Source organism: Hippocampus zosterae, chromosome 2, assembly GCF_025434085.1.
Source record: "Hippocampus zosterae strain Florida chromosome 2, ASM2543408v3, whole genome shotgun sequence".
Lineage (NCBI taxonomy): Eukaryota > Metazoa > Chordata > Actinopteri > Syngnathiformes > Syngnathidae > Hippocampus > Hippocampus zosterae.
In genome coordinates, this window is record NC_067452.1 from 20,631,901 (window position 1) to 20,651,316 (window position 19,416).

At 42.4% G+C, this 19,416-nt stretch overlaps 3 protein-coding genes and 1 non-coding gene across 5 annotated transcripts; 2 read left to right on the top strand and 2 right to left on the bottom strand.

The window, feature by feature from the left end:
- Positions 1–2,966: 2,966 nt before the first annotated feature.
- On the bottom strand, positions 2,967–9,477 carry LOC127595435 (cytochrome P450 4F3). The gene is made up of 13 exons (XM_052056940.1): positions 9,208–9,477; positions 8,935–9,079; positions 8,794–8,847; positions 7,376–7,503; positions 6,288–6,409; positions 6,061–6,207; positions 5,848–5,956; positions 4,991–5,057; positions 4,788–4,917; positions 4,588–4,721; positions 4,432–4,496; positions 3,458–3,540; positions 2,967–3,376 (listed from the first exon to the last, which is right to left on the bottom strand). The coding sequence occupies exons 1-13, from the start codon at positions 9,409–9,411 to the stop codon at positions 3,163–3,165; spliced, it is 1,602 nt and encodes a 533-aa protein (XP_051912900.1). The 5' UTR covers positions 9,412–9,477; the 3' UTR covers positions 2,967–3,162.
- Positions 9,478–11,089: 1,612 nt separating this feature from the next.
- LOC127595437 (insulin receptor substrate 1-like) lies at positions 11,090–14,781 on the top strand. 2 transcript variants are annotated; one of them, XM_052056942.1, is made up of 5 exons: positions 11,090–12,089; positions 12,230–12,470; positions 13,122–13,371; positions 13,446–13,872; positions 14,338–14,781. In XM_052056942.1, exons 1-5 carry the CDS (start codon positions 11,680–11,682, stop codon positions 14,579–14,581), a joined length of 1,572 nt encoding a protein of 523 aa, XP_051912902.1. In that variant the 5' UTR covers positions 11,090–11,679; the 3' UTR covers positions 14,582–14,781. The 2 variants fall into 2 exon arrangements, with proteins under 2 accessions (XP_051912902.1, XP_051912903.1); XM_052056943.1 differs by having other exon boundaries at positions 13,122–13,176.
- Positions 14,782–15,377: 596 nt separating this feature from the next.
- On the bottom strand, positions 15,378–17,573 carry LOC127595477 (small integral membrane protein 11-like). Its single transcript, XM_052057011.1, has 3 exons — positions 17,452–17,573; positions 16,170–16,377; positions 15,378–15,533 (listed from the first exon to the last, which is right to left on the bottom strand). The coding sequence occupies exons 1-2, from the start codon at positions 17,464–17,466 to the stop codon at positions 16,189–16,191; spliced, it is 204 nt and encodes a 67-aa protein (XP_051912971.1). The 5' UTR covers positions 17,467–17,573; the 3' UTR covers positions 15,378–15,533; positions 16,170–16,188.
- A 350-nt stretch (positions 17,574–17,923) lies between these two features.
- trnas-cga (transfer RNA serine (anticodon CGA)) lies at positions 17,924–18,005 on the top strand. The gene has a single exon. It is a non-coding gene; the product is annotated as a tRNA-Ser (tRNA).
- Positions 18,006–19,416: the final 1,411 nt, after the last annotated feature.

Here is a 19,416-nt window from a genome sequence, read left to right on the forward strand (position 1 = left end):
GAACACCTCACCGGGGAGGCGCTCAGGAGGCATCCGAATCAGATGCCCAAGCCACCTCATCTAGCTCCTCTCGATGTGGAGGAGAAGCGGCTCGACTCTGAGCCCCTCCCGGATGACTGAGCTTCTCACCTTATCTCTAAGGGAGAGCCCGGACACCCTGCGGAGAAAACTCATTTCAGCCGCTTGTATCCGGGATCTTGTTCTTTCGGTCACGACCCATAGCTCGTGACCATAGGTGAGGGTTGGGACATAGATCGACCGGTAAATTGAGAGCTTCGCCCTTTGGCTCAGCTCCTTCTTCACCACGACAGACCGATACAACGTCCGCATCACAGCAGACGCTGCACCGATCTTTTATTTATCGATATCGATATTTATCGATTTATTATTTATATGGCTTCAAATATTTATTATTTATATGGCTTATTTATATTCTTCTGTACATACTCAACATGGAGTACAACATGGAGTGCTACAAAAATAAAAACAAAGTACAAAGACCCATCTCAAAACAAGGTCGTCAAAAAGTTCCAATCTCTGAATGTGTATATTTATAAGCTTTTAACTATTTACAGTTAAAAGTAAATAATAAAACAACATAAGTAAGCTTTGAATACCACACAACAAATTATAAATTAAAATTTGTAAAACAAAGAGAAAAAAGCAGCATCCAGGTAAAGGTTTTAGGTTGTCTTTAGCGAAGATTGGCATGAAGAAAAACCAAGTGCCTCAGCTTTGAGGGGTTGATCCTCTTTCTCCTCTCTGTTAATATTTGCCCTGTTTTGGAGAAGATTCTCTCTGAGGTGACAGGTGTTGCGACAACACACAGCCAACACAAAATGGATGAAAATCCCTTGCAATCATTTTACCCAGTTCCTCATCAATTGTGTTCTGTTTTGCTGGTTTCATAGCTTTTTGCATAAAGTGGCTCACAGAGCTCTGGGTTGTACATCTAGGCAGTTGTGACATTGCAGCAGCAGCAACAGTTGCAGACACACTAGCACCTTCATTAATAGCTGGTTCCCTCGCTTGTCTTTTCTCTTCAGATTGTACTGATGGATGGACTTTTCTGATGTGCCTGTGCAGGTTATTTGTGGAGCCTGATCTATGGGATATTTTAACCTTGCACAGTCTACACGCTGCCTTTGAAATATCAATTACATTGAAATGAGTCCAAATTTCACTGCTTTTCCTATCCATTTTCTCACCTTTCCGCTTTCCACCGTGTTTTTTCGCTAACTAGCTCTCTCGTCTTCTCGTCTGTCTTGTTCGCGTGCTGCTGTGTGAGTCTCTTCTCTAACCACTCCCCCTTCTCTAAACTGCAGCGTGTGTGAGTGTGTGTGTGTGTGTGTGTGTGTGCGTGCGTGCGTGTAACCCTCCCCTTCCTCTTCTACCACGGATCTTGACCAATCACGTGCGGCTTTAACCGAAGGGGAGGGAAAAACAGGAGAAAAAAATCGGCTCCTATTTGGACCGGCTCCCAATGAGGAGCCAGCTCCCATCGTTCGAGCCGGCTCGTTCGCGAACGACACATCACCACGTAATATATTAAAGAACAACCCCAACTAAACACAACTGACTGCGTCCTACATAAGTAATCATTAACTAATTCCCAACTCACAAATCACTATGTGGCGTTATGGATCAGAGTATTTCTTTTCGTCATTCAAATGAAGTTAGTTTTGGAACAATACTCTGGCCCGGTTTTGGTTACTTCATCGCTGTCTGTTGAGGAATGGGAGCTGTCAATTTGCTCTTGGCCCTTCCTTGGTTACAGATTCTTTTATCTCTCTATAAGGTGGAAGAAGACCCAACACCACATTGTCTTTTCTTCAGTTTATCACAACGCAACACGAATCGATTCGGGCTCCTGTGAGTCTCAGATTTCATCAGGAAGCCCCGAGCAACTTCAGTCACACGTACATATAGGCATAGTATGTTAATTATGTTAAGTAGGGGCGGGCAGTCCTTCCCCGTATGTAAAAACCTGAAACAAAGAAAGTCAAGCAAAGTTCAATGTTGGCATTTTGACAAAGTGCAGACCATATCTGCTGGTTCACAAATCTTGAGATTAGGTTTACTCTTCGAAGGCACTTGACAGCCTTCAGGGACTTTTACGATGTGGGGGACGCAAAAGAAGACGGCCAGGGGGCTGTTAATCACTCAAGGGGAATTAGGGCCCCAACTTCACCCTACACTCTTTGTTTTAAGTACAAGCAAATGTTCATGACAGAGACTAGTGTCAATAGTTCTCATAGCAAGATGAAATTAATCAACAATGTTCTACTACTACTTCTAGCGGAATAATTCCATAACACTGTCGCATAATTTCAACGTAGCGGGTCGACGCAGGCGAGCCATCGAGCTTGCGTAATAAATATTAAACAAATAAATGAACCGCAATAGCATTCTGTTGTTTTAAGATAAGTGTATTTTATAAAGAAAATTATATATTTCTGCCAAGTTAACCAACCAAATCATTCACTACTTTTCAAGGTGCATCGTGAGCGTAAGATACTTTTAAGATGAAGGGCTGTCAGCCTGATAAACACTGAGTGTGTGTGAGTATGCGTGCGTGCGTGTGTACGTGTGTGTGGTACTAATAGGTATTTCGAACATTCCCTTTCCCCTCAAAAATAAAGAAAGAAGCTCTAAATATAATACATCTATCCATTTTCAACACCACTTATCCTGAACAGGGTCATGGAGAGGTTCTGGAGCCTGTCCCAGCTGACTTCGGGCTGAAGACGGACTTCACCCAGAACTGGTCACCAGTCAATCGCAGGGCAAAGTAGCACCATACAACCATTTACACTCACATCCATACCGTCACTGAGTGGGAACTGATCCCAAACTGCCCTCACACAAGTTAGGATATTGTACCACAACATCATCCGCGACTCTCTAAATATAACGATTATTATTAATAATAAGAAGAATTGCAATTGGAATTTTGGAGAGTCACATGAAAAAAAAAACTGTTTTACTCATTCATGTACTATAGTTTGAATAACAACATCAAGCAAACTGAAAAATGTGGCAGTTGTCTTTTTCTCTTTTTTTCCGGTTGTGGATGCATTTTTAAAAAGTAACTTCTTTGCATTCACATTTCGCTTGACTCAAATGAATACGAATCTTTGTCAACAATGCAACAAATCAGCATCATGTCATCTGTACTGCGTCCATATTAGGTGGGCTCAGAGGTTCCAGCTGCAGCCACAGGCCACCCTCTGCCCTCAGCACCAGCTGGGGTAGACGGCGAACCTCACCAGATCCAAGTTCTGGGTTCACCCCTGGTGTCAAGTGGAACCTGAGCAAAGTCAGTGAAACAACAACACGAAGCTCCGCCAGTGCAAATTTCTGACCGATGCAGTTTCTGTGAAGGCAAAAACAAGCATGTTTTGTTCAAACAAGATAGGTGTTCTCTGATTTTGCTGAGCTAGGGGTGAAGCAATACCTGGGGCCAGATGAGAAGGGAATAAAAGCGTGGGAAGAGCGGCCCTCTTGGTTGATTGGTTCAAAACGGTAAGGATCAAACTCCTGATAGAGTACATGAACACATTAATTTGTGAGTACCTCTGCCTTCCTTACTTGAACTCTGAATAACAAAAGTAACACTTGGCAATTACAGAAACCATCAATACATTCATTCATTCATCTTCCGTACCGCTTGATCCTCACTAGGGTCGCGGGGGGGTGCTGGAGCCTATCTCAGCTGTCTCCGGGCAGTAGGCGGGGGACACCCTGAATCGGTCGCCAGCCAATCACAGGGCACACAGAGACGAACAACCATCCACGCTCACACTCACACCTAGGGACAATTTAGAGCGTCCAATCAGCCTGCCATGCATGTTTTTGGAATGTGCGAGGAAACCGGAGCACCCGGAGAAAACCCACGCAGGCCCGGGGAGAACGTACAAACTCCACACAGGGAGGCCGGAGCTGGAATCGAACCCGGTACCTCTGCACTGTGAAGCCGACGTGCTAACCACTGGACTACCGGGCCACCACCATCAATACAATACAATGCAAAAACACATCTTCATATGTGCAGATTGTTATACAGATGTGTTTTGCTTGTTAGACATTGCTTGCTCTGCCAAACAAATCACAGGAAGAAAAAATGCTGACCTTATTGAGTGCTAACTAGCTGGCCCTGTGAGGCGAATTTGAAATCTGATTGGATGAAGGAACGGTCACTTCAGTTATTACATCAGGCAGCCCCACTGATTCCAAAATTCTGAAGGGCCTTGGCATATTAGATTGACATGGCAGCACATACAAACTGATGCCCGATTGGACAAACAACAACAACAACAAAAACCCAAAACAAAATAGCATTAAATTACTGGAAATACTGCAGTGGAGAACCCATTACAGGCCATCATTGGTACGAACAGAAATAAGAAAAGTGTATAATTTGTTTCTTACATGTGGATTGGTCCATACAGTAGGGTTGTGGTGTGTCCCATAAATGCTGATTAAACAGATGGCACCTTAGGGTGGGTTATGAAAAAAGACTTTTACACAAGTGGACATCTACAAGTCGACTCATCAGATTCAGTCTTTCAATTGTTTCTGTCTCACCTTTGGGTACGGTCTGGTTCCCAGGTAACGGCATGTCTTGGGTGTACTTCCTTGTCACGGCCTGGACCGGCGAGTGTAACCTCAGCGCCTCTCTGATGCACATGGTGGTGAAGGGAAGCTTGGACAGATCTTCCCTGGTGAGTAAGACATGCAAGTAAGTCACATGGACATTTCAGATAAGTTTTGGTGTCTTTTCTGACCACTCGATTTCCTGTCTTTCACGCCCCTGCATGAGCTCCAACACCTCCTTCCTGCATTTTTCTTGGTAGTGTGTGTGACGTGCTAAATTATAAAGCGTCCAGCAAATGGCACTGGCTGTGGTGTCATGACCTGTGGAGAAACATGACTGCGATTGGTAAAAGGGAACTCTCAATCCCCAAGCATCCTCAGCTGAAAGCCTTACCCGCAAACATGAAGGTGTTGGCCTCAGCTGCGATCTGGTCATCGGTTAAGCCTCGTCCGTCTTCGTCCTGTAAAGTTTAATGCAATGTTTAAATATGCTTTCTTTATTGCGGTCGTAGACTGAAAACATTTAGTTTTTACTTCAAAAGATGAATATGGGATTAACATTTTAACTTTTATTTCCAGGTACTTAGCGCTGGCTCTGATACACAAACGATATGGTTAAAAAAAAGTTGATGAGTGAACTTAAAATTTCAAGGCAGAAAACTTCAATGAAAATTTTTAATTGAGCAATTCAACAAAATAGTTGTTTTACTAATGTGAAAATGGGCTTTCCCGCATTTTTAACAAAGAAAGAAGAGTTTTTCAGCACTAATTGTATCTTCTATTGCCCCCCCCCCCCCCCCCCGATTCTCCAACTTCAAGATATAAGTAAAAAAAAAAAACTCAGCAAACTGTTTTGGAGTAAACAACTTGCTTGCTTTGTTGTGTTAAATAACATTGCTGCCATGAACGCGTACAATTCATATTTTCAAGCTATTCCAACTTAAGTGACTGTTTTAGCCCCTGCAAAATACAAGTTGTGTTTTATGGAGTGTAGATCAAAACTGATCGAATAACATGTTTTGGAGGAAATAGTTCTCTCTTTCTGTTGTGTATCAGATCCAGATGTAAATAACTACAGTACCTGGAAATGAAAACGGAAATATTGTTTGCTCATCTTATATTCAAAAGATGATGTCAACCTCAAAAGTATTCAATCTCCAGAAAAAACAAACAAACAAATTGACCTTACTTTTCAAATTCTTTTGGAGGGGATTACAATTATTTTCAACTGTGTCATTGTGCAGTGAAAACCTTTGACAGCAGTACGATGTCCACAAAATCCTTTTTCCTCTGAGATGTCGAGGTGAAATCAGTCTGGTTGAGGAGGGTGCGGCGCTTCTGAACTACTTTGCTTGTAAAACTGCATTAATACATTAGAAACCTTCTGTCACATGATCAATGATGACAAGGCACTCTTTCTAGCAGACTGTTGCTTGAATGTATCCAACTGTGCATGTGTGATACCTGTGCACAATGTTTAAAGCCCTCTTAAAGCGTTTTCCCTCTTGCGTCTTCCAGTAAATCCAGTCCCAGTGGTGCAGAATATTTTGCCGCCGTGCTATTATCTGATCACTCAGCTCCACAATGGCAGACGCGTACTCACTGCTTGACCTGGAGTGAGACGGGCATGCGTTAGCTTAACCAAGCTTAAAAGGTCAAAGGAAGAGAATGGATTACTAGCACATCCTCACTCCTGACAGTTGCTGCTGTAGCTGAAGGCACATTTCAGTAAGCTGTCCAATGTCATTAGAGTGACGTGGTCAAATATCTCTACCGTTGTGCTGCCTTCTGCCACCAGATGACGCCACTTATCCTGTGTGACACATGGAAAGGAAGGCACACACAGTTTATTCATGCCATATAAAGTCACTGGAAAGTGAAAATAAATCTCTTCAAAAGTTCCATCCATTCATTTTCGATTCCACTTCATCCTCACAAGGGTCATGGGGGGTGCTGGAGCCAGAGCCAAACCCACGACCTCTGAACTGTGAGGTCAATGTGCTAACCACTGGACCACCGGGCCGCCCATCTTGAAAAATTGCCGCACCAAATTTTTCCTTCCTCCCTCCTCGTGTGCGCACTCACATGACAAGTCACTCGAAAACAGCTGTGTCAGCGAACAATCCAAATGGAAAAGGAATTTCCGTTGTGTAGGCTAAACTAGCTAGACAGCTGCATGTCACAATTCTGCTGGGCCGCTGATTTGAAAGAAGGTACGGTACTCAAGTTACAGTGAGATGAAGGACGACTCATGCTGAATCCCAAATCATGTCATTGGGCACCCCGAAAAAATATAAAATTATCCAAACTGGAATAGTGTAAAAATAAATAGTTTCTCGTTTTATATCCACAACCGAGTACTACAGAGTTTTTAGCTTTTGCACATTTTTCTGCAATATCTTTCACACATGTACAATGGATTTTGAACAAATCTCTGACTTTAAATCCATTTACAGCGCCTTTAATTTCATCTGCACAATGAAAGATTAAACAATCAATATTCAAAAAATTGTACTATGATGATATGCACTGGTGGTGAACTTGCAGTCTTTCTTAACTTTTATTCTTATTTTATTCTCTTTGAGAATGTGCTTGGTAATCACTGGTTTAGTGGTACATGCTACCAGTTGTTTGATTCCAAGACCGCACGATTATCCACATTTGTAAAAATGATCCCAAAGAAATCATTAGAGTAACTCGTCCTTGTGACCCTTGATGTTGATGGAGTGAGCCGAAAGCAACAAGAGACAGTGATGAATCATAATGCCTGTAATCTCACATGCATGGTGTCTGCTGAAGTGTTAAATCTTGCAATGTAGTTCTTCAGTATGTCGAAATGAAAAGCGGGAGTCAGAAGACGCCTCCTGCGGTACCACGCCTCCCCATTGCTGATCAACAGACTCTCCCCTGAAAGACAAGAAAAGCAACATTTGTGTCATTTGGCTTTATTTGTAAGTGCAGAAGACTTAAACATTGTCAATATCAATCCATCCATCCATCCATCCATCCATCCATTTTCTTATCTCTTTTCCTTCATGGGCGTACTGGAGCCTATGGCAGCTGTCTTCGGACAGTAGGCGGTGTACACCCTGAACTGCATGCCAGCCAATCGCAGGGCACACATAAACGAATAGCCATTTGCGCTTACAATCACACCTAAGAACAATTTAGAGTGTTCAATCAGCCTGCCATGCATGTTTTTGGAAGGAAACTGGGGTACCCAGAGAAAACCCACACACGCACAGAGAGAACATGCAAACTCTGCATAGGAAGGCCGAAGCCGCAATCGAACCCTGCACCTGTGTACTATGAGGCAGATGTGCAAACCAGTTGTCCACCATGCCGCCCCAACATTATGATTATGAACATTTATTTTTGCTATCCTTCTGTCGCGCAATTATTTAAAGGCAACACTTTTTTGGGGGTTACATTTGTAAGTTATTCCAAAATGCCCATTATTTGCTTTTAATTGAATTGGTTATATTCATTTTAATCCCTCTGAGGAAAATAAAACATTAAATCCACCTATTACCTTGATTTTTTTGTTTCAACTTATCCACATTTGTTCGCCGAGAACCTGACCTAATTGCTGTTTCTGTGCTCACACCAAAGCAATAAAAATGTTACTTTGTTGGCATCTTGTGGCCTCTTGGCATGCACAAAAGCTATTTTTAAATTCCTTTAAAATGAAAATAAAAATGTCTTACAAAGTTGACACACCACAGAGTAGAGCATTGTGAAAATGCCTGTCAAATTTGAATAATAATAATACAAATTATTATTATTATCTTTTTATAAATCAATGTTTTAATTATTGATGAATGGATAGATTGGTGACATCCACTGACATATTCATAATATATCAGTATAATAACCTTGTCTGTCATTTTATAGGTGTGTAATGGTTTTTATGAACTCTGTTATTTTTTTAGCCTCTCTTAGAGAAATCGCGTGCTTCTACCACCTCCTGTGAAGTGTATGAAGTCCATGTTTTAGTTCCAAAATAGGGTTCGATGCATATCCGATAGGGCACTTAGGAAAAATATATGTTCTCATGTCACCCCCCCCCGAACCCCTCCCCCACTGCTAACCACTATTACATAACTAGTCGTCTTCCTGAGTGTTTTGAAACGTGAAATATCTTCACTGCAACTCGGCTTACAACATGCTGTATTATTTTCTTCATCTTTGACTCACCAAGCCATGGACGGAGATGACCATAGATGAACTCATCCTTTACTGTAATAGTGGCTGTGCAGAGGGAGAAAGTGACATTGCTGCAGCTTGAATTGATATTTTCTTTCACAAAAAACAATCACAGTGAAAATATTACATTACCATGTGCGGTTAGCAGAGGTTTGACATAGTCTGGATGGAAGAGTCTGACCAAATGATAGAAGGGCCCGAGGAACCAGCTGCAGGAATGTTTGTATGTCTGCACTAACTCATCCACTTGGAGCAGACCTTCCTCTGTACTCTGCATCTGATACACAGACAATTAAGAAATAGCTCATTTTAGAAGTCCTCATCAAGCAGGGCACAAAAAAAGTTGACAAATTTTTATTTTAAGAGCAGTTATAATGCATGGCTGTATAAACCCATGTGACCTACCTTGCCCAGGTGACCTATCAGCCAAGAATCCGCATGAGGCTTGCTAAAACAGGATAGCCTATAAGTGAACCAAGCATGTTGAAGCAACAACCTGGTGGTCCAGATTGTAACTATGGCGACCAGTCCTGCAGCAGCCACTTGTAGAACCTGACAAAGGGTTGCCCAGCAGAATACTTGAGAAAAGACGCGCAAGAGGAGAGACATCTTGGCACCAGGCAGAGAAAGCAGTTTGGTGGTGACCAGCAATGAAAAAAAAATGTTCTGCAATGTTGTTATGTAAACCTGTTTTTTGCAATTATTTGGTCATGAACATCCTCCTTTGTAATCATACTGAGACGGATTGGTTCCTTTTGCTTGGTGTGGCTGTTAGATCCCAAACAAAGCATTTGTTTGACAATGGCTTTGATGATGTTATTTGAAATAATTGTTAATGTGAACAAATTGAGCGTGGCACATTTGCCAACCTTTTCATACATTTGTCTCACAGGTTTAAATTCAAAGCTTCTGCATTCTGGCTTCCTCCCACATTCCAAAAACATGCATTTTAGGTTAAATGGTGGCACTAAATTGTACATATACAGTATGTGTATGTGAGTGTAAAAGATTGTCACTATTTGCCCTGTGAACAGTCCACAGTTTGCCCCTCAAAGTCAGCTGGGGTGGGATGCAATATGGTTACCTCCATTACAATGAAACGTTTCTTTACAGCAAACAATCTCTCTTTGTTCATCCGTTTATGCCAATGAGTCATTGGCAATGACATAAAGTGACAGGCAGATCTCCGATCCACACCAGATGGCAGATCAGAACAAATGGCCTACCTGACTGCAAATCATTCATTCATTCATTCATTCATCTTCCTAACCGCTTGATCCTCACTAGGGTCGCGGGGGGTGCTGGAGCCTATCCCAGCTGTCTCCGGGCAGTAGGCGGGGGACACCCTGAATCGGTTGCCAGCCAATCGCAGGGCACACAGAGACGAACAACCATTCGCACTCACACTCACACCTAGGGACAATTTAGAGCGTCCAATCAGCCTGCCATGCATGTTTTTGGAATGTGGGAGGAAACCGGAGCACCCGGAGAAAACCCACGCAGGCCCGGGGAGAACATGCAAACTCCACACAGGGAGGCCGGAGGCTGGAATCGAACCCGGTACCTCTGCACTGTGAAGCCGACGTGCTAACCACTAGACTACCGGGCCGCCCTTGACTGCAAATCATGACGACTTCATTATTCCACGCCCCTTAAACGCTGACGTCGCGCAAATTGAATCTGTGTAAGTGTGTGTGTGTGCGTGAGTGTGTTTAAATGCGTGTGCGTGTGTGTGTGCGTGTGTGCGAGAGAGAAAGACAGAGAGAGAGAGAGAGAAAACGCTTTGCTTGAAAAAGTATACTTTATCAAACCAATTTATTTCTTTACATTATCTTTTGTTATGTTTTTAAATGTATAATATTACAAGCTGATTCTGTATACGCACATCACGAGAAAACGGGTTCGCTAACTTGCTCGCTAGTAACTCGCTAGCATTGTATATGCTGCGACAACGAGCAGAACTAAAGGTACTTGTTAAACATTTTTTATGGTTGGTGTCTTTGGAGAAAAATGAATTAGCCTACATGCATATCTTGTGTTTATACAGATATGATATGATGTAAACGAATGAATGAATAATATGGAAACACTGGATATTGCCATTTCTGGTAGCTCTTGAACACATTTTAAAACAACACATCGTACACGTTTAAAGCTCCTATATACGTGCTTTGTCCTGGTCTCCTGCTGGGCTCAGCCATTTGCCCAAACTTGCCATTCCAAGAAAGGACTGTAGATGGGAGCAATACGCCACAGATCACAAATGTTTCTCAATGTGTCAACCCCTCCCCCCCAAAAAATCCTCAGCTGATTAGCGCTCTGATACACCTGACCACAATTGAGACATGGTGGTGCGAAAAGAAGTCGTTTTAAATACCCCGTGTTAACCTTGACAATGCAGCAACAAATGAAACGGAAATAATTTATAGATGTTCATCACTGTTGAAATCGGGTGAGTTGTGGCTTGACAATTTTGGATTTATGCCATGGTCGGCTAACTTGTTTGTCAGCTAGTTTTGTACATTTTGTAATAATTGTTTCACGTTGTATTAAGCATTGAATTTGAAAATATCCCCTGGTAATTGTTGTTTTGATTAAGTTGGTCATGAGCTGGAGCGGCTAAAAATGCGAGTCTAAATTTGCTTCTTTCCAATGTCTTATACGCTCTCTAAATGCACCCATAACTACAATTCCAGTATTGTCATATGATCGAGCAAAAACTAAAATGTAAGTAGGGCTCTTTACTGTACATATTTAGCGCCACCCCAAAAGGTCGGGACCTATGATCTCCGTAGCAGGAAACTCATTTGTGAGAAATGAATTGTTTTTCTCCACCTGTCATCTTCCTCAAACAATTGTGCAGGGTTCCCTGAGGACATGAAGGAGATAGTCGACAAGCACAACAGAAGGGCTCCTGACTCGGAGCAAATGCGCATGGCAACCATTTCCTCCTGCAGTGACTGTCAGACCCCAGTAAGTGGTGGCGAGTTGGGCCATCACGTTGGTGTGAAGGTGACCCCTTTTGACTCGTATAAAGACTTTTTCTGCAGCAGCCAGACTTCCGTGCATCTCGTCAGTGCCCTCGTCACTTACTCAGGGCAGCGCAGCGATGTAGTCAAACAAGGTTACCTGGGCAAGTTCGAGCGGAGCCACAGAAGATATTTTGTCCTCAGAGCAGGAAGTCACACCGGACCGAGTCGACTTGAGTGGTACAAGTCCCAAGAAAAGTTTGCAGCAATGGAGAAGTCGTCTGGAAAAGCTACGTTGTTTGGGCTGAGCAAGCAAGGGTTTGTCCTTTTTTGTGTTATTTCAAGGCAAGGTTTTGCATAGCACCCCATACAACACCAGGCAAATAGTTTCTACTAGCTTACTCCTCAGGCTACAATAATTATGCTAACATAAAATAAAATGAGCTTCTCTATCACAGGGTACTTTATCTGAGGTGCTGTATTAGTGTGGGCCGCCTGAGTAGTTTCAGGAAAGGCCACACGGTGGCACTGTATGCTCAGGACCAGACGATGGTGCTGGTGGCCGACAACCCGCAAGATCAGGAAACGTGGTACTTGTCCATTATGAAAATGATGGAGGAGTGTCGAGATGATGAAGATCAGGCGTGTGATGATGACGATGGCTATTGCACTCTACCACCTGCGGCCTTCTTCAAAGAGGTTTGATCAGCTTGTTACTTTTTGTACAGCGTAACCTGTTGTCGAAGAGTAACCTACCTTTTGGGAACTTGATGCTACTGTACAGCATCACATTTGGTCAAAGTACCTTTAATTCTTATTGCATAATGATGGTCATCGACGTAAAGTCACTGAACATGTGTGGGTTAACGGTTACCTTTTGTGCTCAAGGTCCACATTTCATTTAAAAAAAAAGATTGTCCAGGTCGTTGAAAAACAAAAACACAATTTATATGTAGAATTGTTTTTTAATACAATCATAATTCCCTCTGCTGTCTTAATTGTATTTGAGTTTAACTTAATTATAATAAACAAATGTGTATGTCCTATTGTTTATTTACTAATTTGAAATTGTACACTGTAAAAAGTATTTTACTGTTGCATTTTGTGCAATACACTAACACAATGGTAAATGTGACGTAATAACTCATTTACCAACATATAAAAATGAAAAAAAGTTAAATGAGTATGTTAACAATTATGAAAATAAAAAAGTCATTGTAAAATGTTTTTGTCACCTATCCAACTTTTATAAAACTAACTGCACACGCATGATTTTAATTGTTCTTGTTGTTGTAAACGTGCGAAAATGAGTTATAGCAATGACAATGTGAAATGTATGTTTTACTCAAGGTTTGGCCTGTGTCGGTGAATCCACGAGGTCTGGGTCGCTCCAAGTCTCTGGCAGGTGAGCTTCACCTCTGCCTCACCGCGACCTCTCTCATCCTGTTCCGAGTGGGCGCGTGCACTGACTTCCCCTCGGTAACGATACCTTTACTTGCCGTCCGTCGCTTCGGCCATTTGGAGGGCTCCTTTTTCCTGGAGCTCGGCCGATCAGCACCGGTCGGTCCCGGAGAACTTTGGTTTGAAGCGAGAGACCAAGGTGCTACTGAGCTTCATGCTTCTTTGACATTTGACCACAGGAGCATGACCCCGTTTCCTCCTCTGCTTTGACAGCACAGCACATTCACGAAGTGGTTCGGGACACTGTCAGAGCGCTGCGGGTGCTACCGGATTTCAACCGGTCCCCAACCTCCAACCACAATCCGCTCCTGGTCCCCAAACGCTGCAGACCCAAATACAGAGAGAAGAAAAAGGCCAACGTCCAGACGGGCCCAACACAGTTCCAAGAGCCCAACACCTCAGAACCTCAATCTCCTATCAGCTTACATAGCACTGAATTGCCTGAGCCTGACTGCTACATGGACATGAGGAAGCAGCCCAGTGCTGGTGAATGCTGTGAGGGCGAGGGTGTCGGTTACATGATGATGTCACCGCAGGTCAGCCGCACTTCTTGTGTGTTGCCTCTGGACGCTTATGTTACTATGTCGAGCCCTCCAAAAGACTTGTCAGCCTCCATTTCATCTCGGGGTGGAGTTAACAGGTACTGTACATTTAAATTTTACCACCATGGTCTCTCACTAATTCATACGGTCGAAATTGCAACTATTCACACAAATTCAACCGATTAATGTGAATTGTATGCAAATTTGCAATTTCATGCAGGCATAACAACTTTTCCATGAATTGGACCAATCATTGTAGAGTACCTTTCCTCCAATCGTAGTTGTCACCTGCACAATTGTAACGTTGCACTGCAAATTATAATACACATTTATAATGAAATGCATTGTACACATTTCATAAGTTAATCATGTGAATTAAATGGGGAAAAATGGTTCATTGCTAATTTCATCACAACAAAAGCTCTTAAAAATCCAAACTTCAATCGCAATTTTCCCCCCACAATCAGTCTTGAAAAACAATCCCACGAAATTCTGGAGTAACTGACGACCTCATGTTTGTCTAGCTCTTGCTTGCATTTGATTGACTTTTCTGCCTCTGATAGATGTTCTCTTCTGTACCCATCCCATCATCAAACCAATAAGGGACAGCTACCGCTGCAGTTTGGATCCATTCACTCAACCAAAGAATGCGCCGATACCTCTGGACCAATGATGCCATTTGGCCAAACTGCACCGCTGCGATCTAGTCCCCACTCGAGCCACTTGCATGCAGAGGAACGGTTTGCCATTAGATCGCGACTCGCATCGTGTCTCCTATCGTGTCTGACGACTGATCCGGAACACTAGTTTTTGTGTTCTCAATGCGACGCCTCCCGTCGTTTTTTTCATGCTGGTGCACCATGCGATGTCTTTGCCTAAACATGAATGCAGTCACATTTAGCATTTGGGTGCAGAGCACTGCAAAGTAATTGATCACCACCAGGGTATGGCTTTCACTGAAAGATATTTCACGGTTGTCCAATCTGTATCAATTAAAGTCACTTGAATGCAACCCTTTGACATTTTTTTTGTGATGTGCTTTGCCTCAATTGTTGGAAAACAATTACTGTCCAAATGGAAAACGATTGGCACACAATTAAGAATGGGTAGCTTTTTTATTCATAATGGGAAATACTGTAGTACTGTTTTGGTTTGTCACATGCAACATCAAATACTTTTAACGTACGTTTAATAGGTTAGCGTTTAGAGTGAGTCATCAGATTTTGATTCATCTCATGACTGAAAAGTTGGTTTATCTTTTGTAGAAGTCTAATTTTAGACATGATTACCTGGCAGTACCGGGTCCAGGCTGCGCAAGTACTGGATATTTAACAGTAAAATGTCTCGCTCAGAATTTAGAGTTGAAGAGAAATGTTTTTAGTTATATCAAATTGAAATCCAACAACACTGATTAAAGATAATAATTCGTAAGTCAACTTTTCTCTTAGTTCCTAAAATCCTGAATTATTTTTTTCTGACTAAATCACAAGTCAGATCAGTAATAGTCTTGTACATGATCAGATATTGCTTCTCAAAAATGTGGAATACATGAACTTGTACGTGAACTGGATCACTCAAAAATATGCAACACAGTGCAATACAGTGAGTGTTGAACACATTTTTATCCATTTAACTCCAAATAATATACATTACAAAATTCAATAAATACATGGTGCAATTTCTTGTAGATCATCCACCAAGGGGATTAAAAAGACATCAGTTCATATTGCAGTCAGGTTACTTGATGTGTTGTTTGACCCTAGAAAGTGAAAGGACAAGACGAATGTTGAGACTATGACAGTGGAATGGGGGGGGGGAGTAACACATATCCATAACAGATTCACATAAGAGCAATTTCACTTCCTTGCAATCAAAGTCAGTAAATGGCCTGCCCTCAGATGCATCTAAAAGAATATCCTGAGCCAATATGATTTGGTATGAGCTGCTTTAAGCTGATTTTTTCCCCCTCCTCCACACTCTTTTCAGAAAACGTTCAAGGGTTGATAATTGTAAATAATAAAGTGGTTCAGTACTTTGTGGCACTATGCTGCCGATTTTGGTACTTCAACCAACATAGGTGTCATGTTAGTCAGAGTATACCACTGCAGTAGGAACATAAGAGATATGCAGAGATGGGCATTCCGTCCCTGGGACGTAAAGGTCCGACGGTGCGTCCTGAATGGACGCCCATTTTGCAAACGGAGGACGAAAACTTTTTTAAAAAGGACGGACTAAGCAAGGACACAAATAGGGTAAAGTGCCCATCTCCGGAGAGATGTTTTAACCGCCATGTGTTGGGTTTCTCACATTCAAAAGAAAACCTGCGTGAATTGGTATGTGTGTAATCCGTTTCAAAATACAATTGGTACATGAAGTGGCATATCTGTTTTACTACCAGTGTCGAGCAGCTCCTGTCAGTCTTCCTTTAAGTTATCGATGAGCTCCTGTGTCCTCTGGGCCAACTTCCTCCTCTCAGCCTGCTGCTGCTTGAGAGCTGCCTCTGCTTTCTTACTCTGGTAGATCTTCACCCCAGCAAAGCCCAAACATAGGATCAGTGTCTTCAGAGCTAAAATGTACAAGAGGACGGGTACGTTGTCCAAAGCCTGCCAACAAACATAAGACAAAAGAAGTGCAGTGACTATTTCGCTTCTCGACCACTGAGGAGTGACTCGAAAAAGTGATACGGAATAAATTGTAAAGAAGCTCCAGTAAATACTGTCCCAGAAGTGATGTATGCGACTCCCATGACTTGCTTGGAGTCAGCCTTAAGGCGTAAAAGTTACAGCTTCGGATTTGGTTGGCTGAAATTTATCAGAGACTCAACTGGATTTTTGACTTGATATTCATGAGATGCCATGTGACTAAATGACTTGCCAGGTCAGTCTACATTTTAACTACTGTAATTCATTCAAGACAGGGCTGTTCAACAAAATTACTCATCCTTGCCCCGCACAAACCAGGGATCCTCCTTGTATACTGTGACACGGAATGCAGAGCGCTCCAACGTTCATTAGATTTGTATGAAATATGTTACTGATAAAATAGGGAAAAATAATTGCAAAATGCAAGGTTTTAGACGAAAAGATGAGCCACCACTACAATATCCAACCTTTGCCACTGTCTGTAACGTTGGCATGCAGTTAAATGTGAATCGGGATTTCACGGCTGTCCACACTATGTTAGCACCCTCTATTGGTGTGGTCTGACACTACAGGCAGCTGACAACTGACCAGTTGGGTACGTAATATATATATATATATACACACACACATACAGAGACACCCACACACACACACACCCTGAACTTCATCCCCAAATAGCAGCACGCCAGGGCCATATACGGGTCAATGCGAAGTTAAATGTCGTCGATATGTGTGTCTGTTTCTGAGCGAGGTAACTGCACACAAGCCATCAAGTGGAACACTCGTGCGCACGCGTGTGATCTCTATAGACACGCGTTACTATTGGGCACTTTTATTAAAGGCGAACAATAAACAGCGAGTACCACACTGAGCAAATCAGCATTAGCATTACGCTAGCGACACCAGACAGTGTAGGCTTTTTGTAAAAAAAAAAAAAAGAAAAAAATCACGCGTGCTATTGCTGAAGACGAACGAACGTGCAGTCAATTACACGTTTAGATGTAGTTTCTGATGTCATGCGTCTGAATCGATTACCTTCCAGTTAATCATTTTAGCTTGTAACCGGTCAAGTTTGTTTTCGGCGAATGCACCAGAGAACTTCCCAAGGCAGGGCTTGATGTTCAGTAGCCAATTAAAATGTTTCTGTCGTGCTGCATTCTGGGTAATGGGGATAAAACTGTCAAAACTATCCAATTTAATTCGATTGTATAATAAAAATATGTACTGTTATGAGGTGTTCACATCGATTCCTAAAATATTTATGCAAGGCTGAAAAGAAAGTACACAACCATTTTTCCCTCAGTCGTCACACGCTGAATACGTCACTCGGGTTTGGTTGGATTTCCCGAGCACATGAAGTATTAATCGCTGACCAATGTCAGTTACGCACAACCATAAAAAACGTCCTGTTCTATAACACACCTCATAAACAGCACGAAACCTCTTAAACAGCACAAAGAAATTATTTAAATAAAATTGATAAACGTGGTCAGAGTGACGTTGTATAGTCACGGTGGCCGAGAGGTTAAGGCGTTGGACTCGAAATCCAATGGGGTTTCCCCGCACAGGTTCGAATCCTGTTCGTGACGACTTTATTTTGTTTGAAGGACCATGCCAATTTGGTTTTATCCACCTCCTCCACCAAATAAGTCCATAAATTTAGAGCACGCCCCAATAATTACAAATAATTCCGTACACTTAAGCAACCATTTAAACCCAGTACGTTTTGTCCAAATGTTTAAGAAGTTTGACTCATTATTATCCATCCATCCATTTTCCGAACCGCTTGATCCTCACTAGGGACGCGGGAGGTGCTGGAGCCTTTCCCAGCCGTCTTCGGGCAGTAGGCGGGGGACACCCTGAATCGGTTGCCAGCCAATCGCAGGGCACATAGAGACGAACAACCATCCACGCCCACACTCACACCTCAGGACAATTTAGAGCATCCAATCAGCCTGCCATGCATGTTTTTGGAATGTGGGAGGAAACCGGAGCAAACCCACACAGGGAGGCCGGAGCTGGAATCAAACCCCGTACATCTGCACTATGAAGCCGATGTGCTAACCACTGGACTACCAGGCCGCCCTAATTATTATTATGACTATCATTTTTAATATTGTTAGATATTTATGCATGAGAGTGATTGACTGTTTGCCACGTTCAATTCCGGCTCTGGCTTTCCTGTGTGGACTTTGCATGTTCTCCCCGTGCCTGCAAGTGTTTTCTCCAGGTACTCCAGTTTCCTCTCACATTCCAAAAACATGCATGGAAGGTTAATGGAACACTCTTAATTGTCTCTTAGTGTCATTGTGAATACGAATGGTTGTTCGTCTATGTGTGGCCTGCGATTGGCTGGCAACCGGTTAAGGGTGTCCCCCGCCTCCTGCCCGAAGACAGCTGGGATAGGCCCTAACACGCCCATGACCCTTGTGATGATAAACAGAATTAAAAAAGGTCCTGATGGATGGATTTATGCATGTACCCCATGCACTTTTCACATATTTATTAATGACCGCGTCTGTTACACACATGACCAATCACAGACCGCAAATCCTTTTAAAGCGTTCATTATGGATATTCTTATTCAACCATAATCTGTGATCATGACAAATTAACCTTTCAATGTTTGTTGCCATTTATTTTTTCTCTGGAGTGCCCGCCCACCCATCAAGTGCAATTCTTGAGTTAGCTGACTATTTCTAAAAACATCTTTGTAAACAAACTAATTGACAAAATAACTACATCATCAATGAGTTTCTCAGTCAATTACAACTCGGCAGCAAGACTGTCTGAAGTTCCTGGGCAAAACAACCACTTTGACACATGCTGCCACAACACTATCGAGTCAAAGCCAAAATGTAAGCAAAGTTTCAATGTGAGTACTTATTACTAGCAGTGACATCTTCCTTATCTTGGTTCTTACGTTGTTATAATATTGGGCTAAATTGTCATGGGGCACACCAATTAATTTTTCGACAAGTGTAATTTGGCATCTTGGTT

Coding starts and splice junctions, on each gene's coding strand:
- LOC127595435 (XM_052056940.1), bottom strand. CDS start 9,411: ATGTCTCTCCTCTTGCGCGTCTTTTCTCAAGTATTCTGCTGGGCAACC. Junction 5,058..5,847: donor ACATCGTACTGCTGTCAAAG/GTTTTCACTGCA, acceptor TAAACTTTACAG/GACGAAGACGGACGAGGCTT. Junction 3,377..3,457: donor CCCTTCTCATCTGGCCCCAG/GTATTGCTTCAC, acceptor TTGCCTTCACAG/AAACTGCATCGGTCAGAAAT.
- LOC127595437 (XM_052056942.1), top strand. CDS start 11,680: ATGAAGGAGATAGTCGACAAGCACAACAGAAGGGCTCCTGACTCGGAG. Junction 12,090..12,229: donor TTTGGGCTGAGCAAGCAAGG/GTTTGTCCTTTT, acceptor TCTCTATCACAG/GGTACTTTATCTGAGGTGCT. Junction 12,471..13,121: donor CTGCGGCCTTCTTCAAAGAG/GTTTGATCAGCT, acceptor GTTTTACTCAAG/GTTTGGCCTGTGTCGGTGAA.